Genomic DNA, 14,118 nt, shown 5'->3' with positions numbered 1-14,118 from the left:
GGCTGGAGAAGACTGCCAGTCTTGGGGGGAAACTGCCCAACGTTGCCCAGTGCCAGAACCAGCCTGGTGTCCTGCCTCGTCTTGGCAGCAAGATCACATATCTGCACGACTCCCTCCGCCCCCAGCCACTGCCCAGTCCATCCCAGCCCCTTCCCATCCTGGCCTGGGGGGTAGGGGAGGGTCAGGACTGAGGAGCCAGAGACAGCCAGCGACCCTGTTGCCCCCTCCAGCCCCTTTGGCAGCAGTGACCCGAGTGAGGGAGCTGTCCGTCTGCTGGGGCCTCCTCGGCCCTCCTCCTGGCCCTGCTCCCGCTGCTGCCTCTGGCTCTCTGGGTCTCTGCCAGGTCTCCAGCCCCTTGGCCTTGACTCCAGAACCTTCCCCCAACATGCTGGGCCCCTTATCTGGCAGCCGACCCCCACTCCCCCCCACCACCGCCCTCTCCCCTGGCCCCACCTGGAGCCCTGCCTGCCACCCTGCTCCCGCGTGCCCACGGGGTGTGCTGTTTGTTGTGTTGTGGGCTCTGTGTGTGTGTGTGCGCACACACGCACGCGTCTGTGTGTGCCAGTGTGCGGGTGTGTTCCTGGGCTCTCTGGTCACCGGGCAGGCAGTCTCTCTGTTTCTGGGTGTCTGTCTGACTCTGGCCGGCGGGGCGGGGGTGTTGAAGGGCCCATTAATCTGCAGTGACAGGCCGGCTGCCGGGGGCCGGGGGAGGGGCGCGGGCTGCAGGAGCGGCTGCAGTAGGAGCCCCGGGCGGGGGCCGCGGGGGAGGGGGCCTCCGGCCGGCCGGGCGGGGTGGGGGTGGGGACCCAAGAGGAGGAGGGGCCGGCTGGAGGAGCTGGAGGTTCCAAGAGCGCCGGGCGCCGGCTGCTGGGCTGGCAGCGGGCAGAGCGCAGCTCCCGGCCGTGGGGCCCGCACCGGGGTTGCGGGAGGAACCATGGGCCGCCCTAGCCAGGTGGGCTGCTGGCCACACTCCCTGCCAGGGTGACCCCAGCCCTGAGGCCCAGCCCCGGCGACCCTGGCCGCCAGGCCAGAGGCTGCCCTGGGAGCCAGGCCGCCAGCCTCTGGGGTGCAGGTGAGGTGCTGGCGTGGGCCCTTGGGGCCCCAGGGCAGGCAGGCTGGGGGGAGCCAAGTCCTCCATGGCGGCCCCGTCGGGGAAGGCGAGCAGGACAGGGGTCCTGCAGCCCAGGGCCCAGAAAGGCCGGGTGAGACGGGCCGTGCGCATCTCCAGCCTGGTGGCCCAGGAGGTAGGTGTTCCCCCCAGCTCCCCTCTTCCCCCCGCCCCCCACCCTCCTGCGGGTCCAACGCGGCTCTGAGGGCTCTGGCTCCAGGTCAGGAGAGGGCTTCCGAGGTGCAGGATGGTTTTGAGGGCGGGGAATCCCCGGGAGCTGTGGCCCGGCCTGTCCCACTCTTGGCTCCAGCTTGTTCTTCTCCAGTCCCGCCGGGCCTAGGTGGACAGTGTTTGTCTTGCCAGGGCTTCCTTCCTCCTTGGCCTTCCTGGCCTGGCCTTCTAGCTGGATACACGGAAGGAGGAGAGGGGAGAACAGGAAAGTGTGTGCCCCAGAGAGCTCGGCGGGGAGCTGGGGGTGGCGTGGGGCGGGGAGGAGGGGAGCCACTCCGGCTTCCACCCCACCTCCCCTGGTGCGCAGGCAGCAGCTGGGCCTGGCGCCCAGGCCCGGGGCCCCACCCCGCTAGCACTCTGTGCCTTGGGGGTGGACTCTGGGGGTGAGGGAGGCATGGGCTGCTTCAGGGGTCTGGGTTTGGGGGCTGGGGGTCAGAGGCCACTGGATGAGCGGAGAGGGTCGTCTGAACCAGGCACCTGGTCCAACCTGAAGAGCTGGTTGTTCCCCCGGGCTGACAGCTTGGTAGGCACCTCTGGGGAGCCACCTCTCCACATTCCCCCCACCCAGGGGCAGCGGGGTAGGGTGAGGGGCTCTGTCACAGAGCCAGGGGCCAGCTCAGGATGGCAGGGGGAGCTGGAGGCGGCTCAGGGTGCGGTCTGAGCACCCTTACCTCTGTTGCCGGCACCTGAACCCTCTGCCTTGGCTCTTGCGCTCCCCCCAGTGCAGGGACAGGTATGGGGCGGGGGTGGATTCTCTCAGCCACAGGTTGAGCTCAGGTTGAGCTTAAAAGAGCTTTAGCATTCTGTGTGACCGTGGGTCAGGGGAGGTTACACGCCCACCCAAGTCCAAGGCGGTGTGCTGAGCTGTTGGCTGCAGACTTGAGCTGGGCCGGGGCCTGTAAGATGGGGTCTGTGGGTCCCGGGCTGGTGCCCTGGGCTTCCCCCGGCGTGTGCTTGTGCCTGGGGCGGTGCTGGCCCTGCTGTGGGCGGATGCGGGGGGTGGGGGGGGCAGGATCACATTTATCAGGTGTGGTCCAGCCCAGGGGGCCTGGCCACTCAGTGGGGTGAGGAGCCCCTGCAGGAGCCTTCTTCTGCCTCCTGTCTGCTGGGTCCCTGGTCAGTTCTGTTTTTTCAACCCTCTCTTGATCCCAGGAAGGTCACTGCCCCATGTTCTCTGCCTTAAGGAGCGAGTGGCTGGGGCTGAAGTCTGGGCAGAAGTTGGGGCCTCGAAGCCACAGACTCCTTCCCCTGCCCCAGACCCCATCGCGTGCCTCCAGAGAGCCCCTGTGGTTACCCCCGGGGTGGCCAAACCCCCAGCCGCAGCCGGTCTTAACTTCCAGTTACTTCTGCTAAGGAGGTGCCTTCCAAACAGTCCATCTGTTTGTAAGGGTGGTTCCAGGGGGGGTCCCCAGCATGAATGTGAATGGGAGTCTTTGGGGCTCCACCCCCTCCCCAGGACAAGGCCTGAGGATGTGGGCCCTGGCATTTTGTGCTGTTCCTGCAGGGCCGGCAGCCTTGGCTCTTAAGGGGGAGGGTGGGTGAGGCCTTGCACCTGGCTGCCCAGGATGGCAGAGCCAGGCTGGGAGAGTTTGGGGATTGCGTGGGGGCAGGGGGAGGCCCCAAGGGGACAGGCCAAGGCTCCCAGGGTGGCGTGGGAAAGCTGGTCACAGCTCTTCCTAGTTTGGCTTGGGGGTGGGGGTAGGTGTGGTGGCTGCTGTCCGCAGATCTGGGTGGCGTGCCGCCTCTGCCTGAGTGATGAGGGGCAGGATGAGAGATGAGCCTGGGTGGGCTTGGGGGTCATGTCTGAGTGGCGGCCCCAGGCAAGGGTGAGTAGGGAGAGGGGAGCAAGTGTCATGGTGTCTCCTCTCCTGGGTGCCAAGGGACCTGAGTCTGGGTGGCTGGTATCCTTGGGTCAGTGGCAGGAAGGGATACTTAGGCCCTCAGTCCCTGGGCCACCAGCAACGGGACTTGCAGGGAACCACAGTGACTACCGCTGTTTACATCGCCCTGGGCTGGAAGCTGTAGTCCTTGGAGCATTTGCTGGCAGACACAGTGGTGTATATGGGACGTGTGTGTGTGTGTGTGGTTGCCATGGGGGTGAGCAAGGTGGAAGTTATATCCACAGCTGTGGGTCTGTATCGCTGGTGGGGAGTCGTGCTTGTGGGCGTTACTGTGAGGTGCCCTGGACTCAAGAGCCAGCCAGGAGGCCACATGGGGAATGGCAGTCAGCAGCCATGTCCACGCGGTTGAGGGTGGGCTGGGTGGGCCCCCCTCCTACACCCCCCCTCCTACAGATCCCGTCTTACACCCCCTCCTCTTACTCTGCTTGGCCCCTTCTCTGAGGGCCCAGCCCAGGCGTCACAGGGCCTGTGGCCTGCCCTCCCCCGCCCCACCCTTCAGCGCCACCTTCCCCGCCCGCCCAGGTCCTGTCCCTGGGGGCTGACGTGCTGCCGGAGTACAAGCTGCAGGCGCCCCGCATCCACCGCTGGACCATCCTGCACTACAGCCCCTTCAAGGCCGTGTGGGACTGGCTCATCCTGCTCCTGGTCATCTACACCGCGGTCTTCACCCCCTACTCAGCCGCCTTCCTGCTGAAGGAGACTGAAGAGGCGCCCCTGGCCCCTGACTGCGGCTACGCCTGCCAGCCACTGGCCGTGGTGGACCTCATCGTCGACATCATGTTCATCGTGGACATCCTCATCAACTTCCGCACCACCTATGTCAACGCCAACGAGGAGGTGGTCAGCCACCCCGGCCGCATCGCCGTCCACTACTTCAAGGGCTGGTTCCTCATTGACATGGTGGCCGCCATCCCCTTTGACCTGCTTATCTTCGGCTCTGGCTCCGAGGAGGTGGGCTGGCCAGGAGGCATGGGGGCAGGGGGGAGGGCAGCAGGGGGTGGGGTGAGGGGGTGGCAGACGCACGGGGCCCCCAGCTCAGCCCTGCCTGCACCCCTTTCCGTGCGAGCCGCTTCCTGGTTGTAAAGGTCCAGGGGCCCCGCCTTTTCCCAGTGTGTCTGTCCAGAGTGGCCACTGCCTTCTGATTCATATGAAAAGGCCTTGAAGCCGGTGGAGCTCTGGCTAGGCACCTGAGGGTGGGTGCACCTTTCTGAGCCCCAGTTGTTTCATCCTGGTTGTGGGGAACTGTGAGCCATTTGTTACTGTGAAGTGAAAGTGTTGGTCGCTCAGTTGTGTCCGACTCTTTGTGACCCCATGGACTGTAGCCCACCAGGTTTCCTCTGTCCGTGGGATTCTCCAGGCAAGAACACTGGAGTGGGTTGTCATTCCCTTCCCCAGGGGATCTTCCCAACCCAGGGATTGAACCTGGGACTCTTACACTGCAGGTGGATTCTTTACTGTCTGAGCCACCCGGGAGTGGCACAAAAGGGGAATGGGACTCTGCCGGGCACAGCAGGTGGGAGGTGCTCCTACTGACATTAGGAGGAGGTTCTGGGGAGAGTCTTTGGGGATCTTCCCTCTGCTGCCTCCGAACTGAGGGCTGCAGTGCCGCCCATGCTTCATCCATCACCACCCCCACTTCACCCCACTGATTATCTGCTGCTCCCCGTAGCTGATTGGGCTGCTGAAGACGGCGCGGCTGCTGCGGCTGGTACGTGTGGCCCGGAAGCTGGACCGATACTCGGAATATGGGGCGGCCGTGCTCTTTCTGCTCATGTGCACCTTCGCACTCATCGCGCACTGGCTGGCCTGCATCTGGTACGCCATAGGCAACATGGAGCAGCCGCATATGGACTCCCGCATCGGCTGGCTGCACAACCTGGGCGATCAGATCGGCAAGCCCTACAACAGCAGCGGCCTGGGCGGCCCCTCCATCAAAGACAAGTATGTCACCGCCCTCTACTTCACCTTCAGCAGCCTCACCAGCGTGGGCTTCGGCAACGTGTCCCCCAACACCAACTCGGAGAAGATCTTTTCCATCTGTGTCATGCTCATTGGCTGTGAGTGCACCCCTGGGGGCGGGTGTGGGCACAAGTCACACAGGAGAGGGAGGGTGTTAGAGGGGCCCGAGTGGGCGCCCCCCACCCCCCAGGGGCCCCCATCACAGTGCTGGGAACACCAGGGCAGAGGCACAAGGCAGGGGCTGAGGAGCGTGTGTGCCCGGGCTTCTGTGCATGCATCTCACGTGTGTGCTCACACTGAGGCGGGAGTGTGTGTTGGCACTGACCTGGTGCTGGGGTGGACAGGGTCCCTCGGAGGCTGACGGCCCCACTCACTCCGCCCCCAGCCCTCATGTATGCCAGTATCTTCGGCAACGTGTCGGCCATCATCCAGCGGCTATACTCGGGCACAGCGCGCTACCACACACAGATGCTCCGTGTTCGGGAGTTCATCCGCTTCCACCAGATCCCCAACCCGCTGCGCCAGCGCCTTGAGGAGTACTTCCAGCATGCCTGGTCCTACACCAACGGCATCGACATGAATGCGGTGAGGGCCTGGGCTGGGCTGGGGGGCAGGGTGCCGGTGGGGACTCCTCTGGGTTCGCCAGAGTCACACTCCCCCCCCACCCCGGCCCAGGTGGGCCCAGGTAGTGCTGGAAGGACCCTGAGAGGTAGTTACCCTCCCTCTGCCCGTGGAGTTCATTTCCTGGGCAAGTTCTCACTTTGGGGCAGGCTCTGGGTGATCCGTGGTTGATCCACAGGACAGCCCCAGGCAGGAGATGGTCTCCATGCCTCACACACTAGAAGGTGGAGGTGAAAGCAGGGAGGTGTCGTCCCAAGGGTGCACAGTCTGCAGGGAGGAGGGGTGGAGCTGGCGTGGACGCCCAGGGCCTTCCTCCGATAGATCCTGGACGTCCTGGTGCTCCCTGCTGGCTCTCCAAGGTGGGGGGTGGGAGTGGACTCCCAGGAGAGGGCGTCCTGAGCCGCCCCCCGCCCCCAGGTGCTGAAGGGCTTCCCCGAGTGCCTGCAGGCTGACATCTGTCTGCACCTGAACCGCTCGCTGCTGCAGCACTGCAAGCCCTTCCGAGGGGCCACCAAGGGCTGCCTGCGGGCCCTGGCCATGAAGTTCAAGACGACGCACGCACCGCCCGGAGACACGCTGGTGCACGCCGGGGACCTGCTCACAGCCCTCTACTTCATCTCCCGGGGCTCCATCGAGATCCTGCGGGGTGACGTGGTCGTGGCCATCCTGGGTACGGCAGGGACCGGGAGCTGGGCCCGGAGTCCCTGCCGCAGCTGCAGAGGCCCAGCCCTCGAAGGACACAGCCCTGGGGGCTGTGGCCCTGTGACTGCCCACAGGGGCCTTGGGCTCCTTTAATTCACCCAAGCTCAGGCCCTCCCAGGGGGCCGGGGAGAGGAGCCCTACGTGGTGGGGGTGTGGGGCGGGTGCTGCTGAATTCTGGAGGTTTCTGAATTCGGTTCCCCTTTGGGGGTCTCCTCAAGGGCTGCGACACTCTTTGTTTCTTAAAATGGGATCATATCCAAATGCTCCAAGGTAGGCAGTGGGGGAGGTTGTGCGACTGATTCCCACTTAGGGCCACACAGTTCCCTGTGGTACAGCCAACCCTCACTTCCAGAGCAGAGGGAGTCTGCCCCTCTTCCCCTCGCATCCCTTCTTCTCCGCCCTACCTGTGCACGTGGACAGGTGTGCCTGGGTGCTGGGGACTTCCTGCCCTCTGCCTGTCCTCCCCTTGGCCCTGGCCACCTCAGGGCTGATGTGTCACAGTGGGGCTTAATGCTCGTGCCGCAAGCACCCCAAACACCACTGGAACCAAAGTTTTGCTAAACTGCAGTTGCTTTAACTGCATCCCGGTGTTTTCCATTCTGTGCCTGTGCTTACCTATGCTATCCTGTTTTCTCTCAGTAAACAAAATGCTGGTCTTGATTCACTACTGTGTTATGATCTGTAGCTTGAAGAACATGTTCATGGGGGTGCAGTGCTTAGCCAGGGGGTGTTTGGGAATGGGCTTTGGTGGGGGGGGCGCAATACCAGAGGAGTTAGAACCTAAGGAGGAAGCCAGGGTCTTGGGCAGAGCTGGGCATCCAGGCTGGAGCTGCTGGCTGGCCCTACAGTAGGTGGGAGGCACGGGTTCCTGGCCCTTCTCCTCCAGGGCACCGCACTGCACCTGTCCTGCCTTTGGGAGCTGGGGGCAGACGGGCTGGCTGGTGCCCCCCTGGCCCTGGGGGCTGGGGCTGAGCAACACGTGAGCAGACTGAGGGGAGGTGCCTGGCCAGGGTGACAATGCACGGAAGACAGGTGCCTGCTGCCTCCGCTGCCGCCCCCGGGGCTGAGCCCCCCTCTCGGTGGCCTCCAGGGAAGAACGACATCTTCGGAGAGCCTCTGAACCTGTACGCGCGCCCTGGGAAGTCCAACGGGGACGTGCGGGCCCTCACCTACTGCGACCTGCACAAGATCCACCGCGACGACCTGCTGGAGGTGCTGGACATGTACCCCGAGTTCTCTGACCACTTCTGGTCCAGCCTGGAGATCACCTTCAACCTGCGGGATGTGAGTGGGCCATGCGGCCGACCGCCCTGCTGGGTGGCTGTCCCTTCGCCGCGGGACCTTCTCTCTGGGCTTGTTTAATGGTATCTGGGGCAGACCAGGTTGTGAAAAGTGCCAGTCTCAGCCCTGGTCCTGCGGCGGAGCTTACACCCCACGGAGCGGGCATGCCCTGTTCCATCTCCATTGGTCATGAGAGGGTCTTCCCCGGGACCGGGCAGGGCAGGTGGACGCGGAAGGGCCCTGACACCGCTCTTGGGTTTCAGACCAACATGATCCCCGGCTCTCCGGGCAGCGCGGAGTTGGAGGGCGGGTTCAACCGGCAACGCAAACGCAAGCTGTCCTTCCGACGGCGCACGGACAAGGGTGAGGCGGGGGAGGGGAGGGGGCGGGGCCCAGGCGAGCCGGAAGGCGGGCGGGGGCGTGGCCCAGAGGGGGGCGGAGCAGAGGGCGGGGCCGGTGGGTCTGCTCCTCCCAGGCCCCACAGACCTCCCGTCCCCTACCATCAGCGTTCCCTTCTCACTCCATCCGTTCAGGCCAACTTGAAATGTCACCTCCTCCAGGAAGCCCTCTTCCACACTCCAGGGCAGGGGCGCGCCTAAGTATATTGGGTCCTCACAGGGCTGGCGTCTTGATGGGCGCTGCTTTGAACCAACGAGGGGAGGAAAGACAGGGCAAAGGAGGGAGAGGTGGCCAGCATGGCAGGGGAGGGCTAGGGCCCGGGGTCCCAGAGAGCCCCGCCCAGCAGTGCTACTGACCCAGCTCGGGCAGCCAGCGGTCACAGCCCATCTGGTCCCGCCCCCGGAGTTCTCAGTCCTCTTGGAAGTGGGTGAGAGCACAAGACAGGATTGGGGACAACCCAGGGCGTCCTGCCCCCGGTCCCCTCCCCTCCCCTTCCGGCCCTCCCCTCCTCTCTGTGCCACCTCCTGCCTTCTCTGAGGCCCGTTCTCTGTCTCCCACAGACCCGGAGCAGCCAGGGGAGGTGTCGGCCTTGGGGCCGAGCCGGGCGGGGGCAGGGCCGAGTGGCCGGGGCCGGCAGGGGGGGCCGTGGGGGGAGAGCCTGTCCAGCGGCCCCTCCAGCCCCGAGAGCAGTGAGGATGAGGGCCCAGGCCGCAGCTCCAGCCCCCTCCGCCTGGTGCCCTTCTCCAGCCCCAGGCCCCCCGGAGAGCCGCCGGGTGGGGACCCCCTGACCGAGGATGGCGAGAAGAGCAGCGACACTTGTAACCCACTATCAGGTAGGGTGAGCCCCCCCACCCCCCTACCTCTGCTCGGCAGGTGGGGCATGGGCTTCTCTTCCAGCCTCAACCCTGCTCTCTGGCTGCAGGCGCCTTCTCAGGAGTGTCCAACATCTTCAGCTTCTGGGGGGACAGCCGTGGCCGCCAGTACCAGGAGCTGCCTCGCTGTCCTGCCCCCGCCCCCAGCCTCCTCAACATCCCCCTTTCCAGCCCTGGCCGTCGGCCGCGGGGAGACGTGGAGACCAGGCTGGACGCCCTCCAGAGGCAGCTCAATAGGTGAGTGTCCAGGGGGACAGGCTAGGAGGTGTTGGACAGGGGAGTGCTGCAGTGTGATCTGTGGGTTTCGGGCAGTGTTGTCGGGTGCCGGTGGGGTGGGGGTTGTTTGCTCCATCTAGACCTGTGCATGTGTCCCAGCGGCTTAGCCCTCTCTTTCTGTTCGGAGACAAGCTGGGGCTGCCACACCTAGGATGGAGAGTTGGCCTGAGGGTTGACCAGCTGGCTGTCCACAGGGCGGTCCTGAAGTCACAGTTGCTGGTGTCTCCACTTCTCTGAGACCCAGAGCATCCTCCTCCTTCTCGCCCAGGCTGGAGACCCGGCTGAGTGCAGACATGGCCACCGTCCTGCAGCTGCTGCAGAGACAGATGACGCTGGTCCCGCCAGCCTACAGTGCTGTGACCACCCCGGGGCCCGGCCCCGCCTCCACCTCCCCCCTGCTGCCCGCAGGCCCCATCCCCACCCTCACCCTGGACTCGCTTTCTCAGGTGAGTTCCCAGCACCCCCGGCCTTGCCTTTTCTACATTGATTTCACCCCAGGCCTGCTTTGCTGCCCCTTCTGTGGCCTTGGGCCCCAGCCTCCTCCCCTCCCCCATCCCTGCCCTCCTCCCAGGCAGTATTCTTGGAGGAGGAGGAGCTGTGAGCACAGAGCACAAAGCACGCAGAGGCTGGGACAAGGCAGCCCGCAGGCCGCAGGCCAAGTGGTCTGCGTTCCCCTGGGGTCACCTGAAGGGCCGGGTCTACTCAGGGTGCCTGTGTCCATGGCTGCATGTGGAGGAGACTGTTGAGCCCTGGGGGGGCTGGTGGTGGGTGCTGGGTGCCAGTGCGCCCTTGGGACAGAGTCCCACGGCCCTGCTGACACCCCCGGGTCTGACTCTCCACTCGATCCATGACTTTCATGCTTGGCACTTTGCAGGGTTGTCCCGGAGGCTTTGGTTAAGCCCCAGGGTGGCCTTTCCGGTCGGCTTGTCTCCCCCACTGCTAGAGGTGGGCCTCTGTCATCCTTTGTCCTCTCCTGAATGGACCTGTGTGTTCCTGGCCTCCTGATAGGGCAGTGGTGTCTGGGTCTCAAGCTGGGGGTCCTTCGGGCACCCCGAGGTGGCCTGGGCTTCGCTGCCCCCCGCCCCCCAGCCCGGCATCTGCTCCCCTCCCATATGGTGCCTGCTCCTGTTTGCCGACACCAGGGCCCACGTCAGCAAATGTGCCAGTCTCCCTTCACAGCCTCCCCCGCAGAGATCTCACAGCAGACTCGTCAGCACCCACAAAGCCCCTCCCGCCTGCCCTGGCACTCTCCCTGGCCTTCCGAAGCCTGGCCGCCAGCCTGCCTCTGTTTCTAGGTCCCGGAGTCCTTTCGAGACTGCAGGCAGGAACCTTGTCTCTTTTTCTGTCTAGCTTTGGTGCCAGCTCAGGGCCCCTTATTCCGCGTCGGCGTTGAATCCAGCGGCCAGGTTCCCTGGGGAGGGAAGTGGCTGAGGTCTGGGGCTCCCTGCAGGATCAGACAGATGCTGCCTCGGGGTCCCCAGCTGCCCGGCCTGGCTCTTGTCCACCCAGAGCATATACCTCCACGTCCAGTCTTGCCCCCCTCCCTTGGCAGTTGGAGTCCTGCTCTGTCTCCCTCAGCTCTTCTGTCTCTTCCAAACCCCCTCCTGTCTGGCCCCAGAGTTCCCAGACCCTCTCTCTTCTCTGACCCTTTCCCTCTCCCGCTCCTCGACTCTGGGCCCCCCACACTCTTTGTTTTCTCCGCAGGTTTCCCAGTTCATGGCGTGCGAGGAGCTGCCCCAAGACGGACCCGCTCGACGCCTCTCCCTGCCGGGCCAGCTGGGGGCCCTAACCTCCCAGCCCCTGCACAGACATGGCTCAGACCCGGGAAGTTAGTGGGGCTGCCCAGTGTGGACACATGGCTCACCCAGGGTTCAGTGCACTGCCTGGGCCCCTCCCCGTGGAGGCCCTGCCCGGGAGGCCCTGGCCGCCGACGGGAGAGGAATAGGAAGGCACGGCCCCTCCCCCAGCCCTTGGGGGCCCACCTCCTCCTGAGGTCCCCAGGGGCCCCGGTGTCGGGGGGCACAGGGGCAGGGACAGGGCCGGGCAGTGGATGGGGGTCTGTGGTCCCCCCACTGCCCTGGGGCAGTAGCTGGTCTAACTGCCCGGAGGCACCCGGCCCTGGGCCTTAGGCACCTCAAGGACTTTTCTGCTATTTACTGCTCTTATTGTTAAGGATAATAATTAAGGATCATATGAATAATTAATGAAGATGCTGATGACTATGAATAATAAATAATTATCCTGAGGAGACTCCAGTGGTGCTGGGAAGTGTAATAGCTACCTGCTGTATCCTGTGTTCATGGCCATAGCATTGTGGGCATGGGCCAGTCCGTCTGTGTGCGCCGGGCCTGCAGGGGCAGCTCCAACATCTGGGTGTGGGGTGGGTGCAGTGAGGGGTGCTCCCTTGGGGCTGATACACATCACCTTCAGGGCTTCTTGCCTCCGGAGGGCCCTGCTTCCCTGTGGTCCTGGATTCAGGATGGCAAAGAGTTACCTGGACTGCAATGAATGTAGAGGTTGTCCTAATGAGATGCCGGGCCTGGGGTCCCACACTTCAGAGCCTTGGTGGCTAATGGATTGGCACACTGGCCCCTGAAACTGACCCCACGATGACGGCTGATGCAGCCATGCTCTCCCCCACACACAGCTCTTGAGCCCAGCCCATGCTGTTATATTTGGCCACGTCCCCAACTTGGCCTCGCATGCATGCCAAGTTCCTTCAGTCGTGTCTGATTCTTTGCCATCCCATAGGCTGTAGCCCGCCAGGCTCCTCTATCCATGGAATTCTCCAGGCAAGAGCACTGGAGGGGGATGCCATTTCCTCCCCCAGGGGATCTTCCTGACCCAGGGATTAAACCCGAGTCTCTCATGTCTCCTGCAGTGGCAGGTGGGTTCTTTACCACAAGCACCACCTGGGAACCCTTATCCTGACCTTTAACTCAGCCTCATGTGGATCCTGTATGATTGGGCTCCCACAGTGAACCGACTCTGGGCACGCTGGTTTTCTCAGCTCCTATCAGAGGCCCACTGATGTCTGCCTGCAGACGGGCCTCATCCACCTGCATCCCTTGGTCACCCGTGATCCTGGACCAGAGGAGCTGGAAGTTTCAGGGTGGCTCCTTCCCATCCCTGGAGGAAGAAGTCAGATGTCCTGGGGTCAGTGAAGAGTGGAGGGCATGTGCGTCTGTGCTTGTGTGTGCACGTGCTGCTGGTCTTGTGGGACCACACAGCCTCTCAGAGGAGCTGCCATCCAGTGGCCGAGTCAGGGCAGCTGCAGCCAGCAGGAGGAGCTGATGGGCATCATTGCTGCCCAAGGCCTCCAGGGCCACTTAATCCTACAACCCCCGAGCCTTCGAGCTGGGTTGGTTAACCTTGCTTTGAAGAAAACGCATTATATCTCAGGCCTGGGGTCAGGAGGCTACTGGGAGAAGACCCTGGTCTCTGAGCCACCTGAAGGTGCCCTTTGCCCAGATGGGGTAGGAGAGACGTTCCCAGTGGTCCTGCATCAGGGCCCAGGCTCCCCTCCCAGAGCGTGTGACCAGCAAGGGGCCCCTGTGAGTTCAGTGTGCCCTGGGGTTCGGGACCTGGAAGATGGGCATGGGGCAGAGAGGTGGGGAGAAGGTTTAGACCTCTGGGGTGTAGGGAGGGGTGACACAGAAGGGAGCCGGGCAGAAAAGGTAGCTTTGTGTGACAGGATCTGGCACACGTGTTCAGGGGTCTACACATGAAACATGAGCACGCATCTGTTCGTGGCTCACACGCAGGCCTCCCTGGTGGACTGATGTGCGTGGGTGCAGGGTGGGAGTTCTAGCTGGGGCAATGCCCTCAATCACGGGTTTCGGGCACAAGCGGGTGGCATCAGGATCTCAGCCCAGGGCAGGACACAGACATGGTCAGAGGCTGCTGCGAGGCCGATGGCGAGAAGTGAAGGTGCAGACGAAGCTCACTCTGCTTGGCCCAGACGGGCCAAAGCGCTGGGCCAAGTCCCTGCCTCCGTCCTTCTTCCCATCTCCCCTGTCCTTAGAGCACCTTCTTCTGGGAGCTCAGCCCGATCCACAGCACTCTGTCCAAGGATGGGGGGCAAGGGCTGGGGGAGCCTGGGGGGGCCTGGGACAGAGGCTAGGGGCCAGCCCAGTGCATCAGCACTGTGTGCTGATGAGCAGAGGAGAGGAGAACTTCACGTGTGCTCTCTGGGCTTTGTATCAGGTTTGAATGGTGGTTATTTCTCTTCAGCACATGCCAACCCCCTGGTCAGCTGCCTACGGTCAGCTGCCTGGCCTGGAGTCCTGATGTATGCGCTTCCAGGATGAGTGTGTGTGTGTGTGTGTGTGTGTGTGCGTGTGCAAGTGAACATGTCTATGCTCAGGGTGGGGGCGGGGCCAGCAGAGAAGAACCTCTAAGTGCTTGTCCTCAGTGAAAGCACATGGGTGCCCAGGGCTCGGTCCACTCCGTCCGGGTGAAGGAGCTTCCAGCGTGGCTGAAACACCAGGCCCAGGTCCCTGCCAGGAGCCGCCACTGAGATTTGAGAGGCTGGGTGGGGGACGACAGCCACGGTGGCTCCATCTCCTGACAGCTCCATCTGTCCAGCTGCATCATTGAACCCCTGACAGCCTGTAGAGGGAGGTGTCACTAGTCCACGTGAGGACAGTCATCTCAGGGTGGTCAGTGACTGGCCAGGGGTCATGCTGCAGGCAGATGGCATTGTGAAGCTCCAGGTTGCGCAGGAGGGTGGCGGTGACCCTCAGATGCAACACTGGGGCCAACACTG

General features: G+C 63.8%; 1 protein-coding gene across 7 annotated transcripts in view; it reads left to right on the top strand.

Annotated features, from left to right (window-relative positions):
* Positions 1 to 11,600, top strand: part of KCNH2 (potassium voltage-gated channel subfamily H member 2) — a 35,854-nt gene extending 24,254 nt beyond the window's left edge. For 3 of the 7 annotated variants that reach the window (XM_070788410.1, XM_070788412.1, XM_070788413.1), the window contains 10 exons: positions 3,763 to 4,191; positions 4,910 to 5,297; positions 5,585 to 5,784; positions 6,238 to 6,490; positions 7,613 to 7,806; positions 8,067 to 8,166; positions 8,763 to 9,035; positions 9,125 to 9,311; positions 9,619 to 9,796; positions 11,055 to 11,600. In XM_070788410.1, coding sequence (XP_070644511.1) covers positions 3,763 to 4,191; positions 4,910 to 5,297; positions 5,585 to 5,784; positions 6,238 to 6,490; positions 7,613 to 7,806; positions 8,067 to 8,166; positions 8,763 to 9,035; positions 9,125 to 9,311; positions 9,619 to 9,796; positions 11,055 to 11,183 — 2,331 coding nt within the window. In that variant the 3' untranslated portion in view covers positions 11,184 to 11,600. The other 4 variants (XM_070788416.1, XM_070788411.1, XM_070788415.1 and 1 more) reach the window with 4 other exon arrangements.
* Positions 11,601 to 14,118: the final 2,518 nt, after the last annotated feature.

This window comes from Bos indicus, chromosome 4, assembly GCF_029378745.1.
Source record: "Bos indicus isolate NIAB-ARS_2022 breed Sahiwal x Tharparkar chromosome 4, NIAB-ARS_B.indTharparkar_mat_pri_1.0, whole genome shotgun sequence".
Classification (NCBI taxonomy): Eukaryota; Metazoa; Chordata; class Mammalia; order Artiodactyla; family Bovidae; genus Bos; species Bos indicus.
This window is presented reverse-complemented; position numbering and strand designations above follow the sequence as displayed.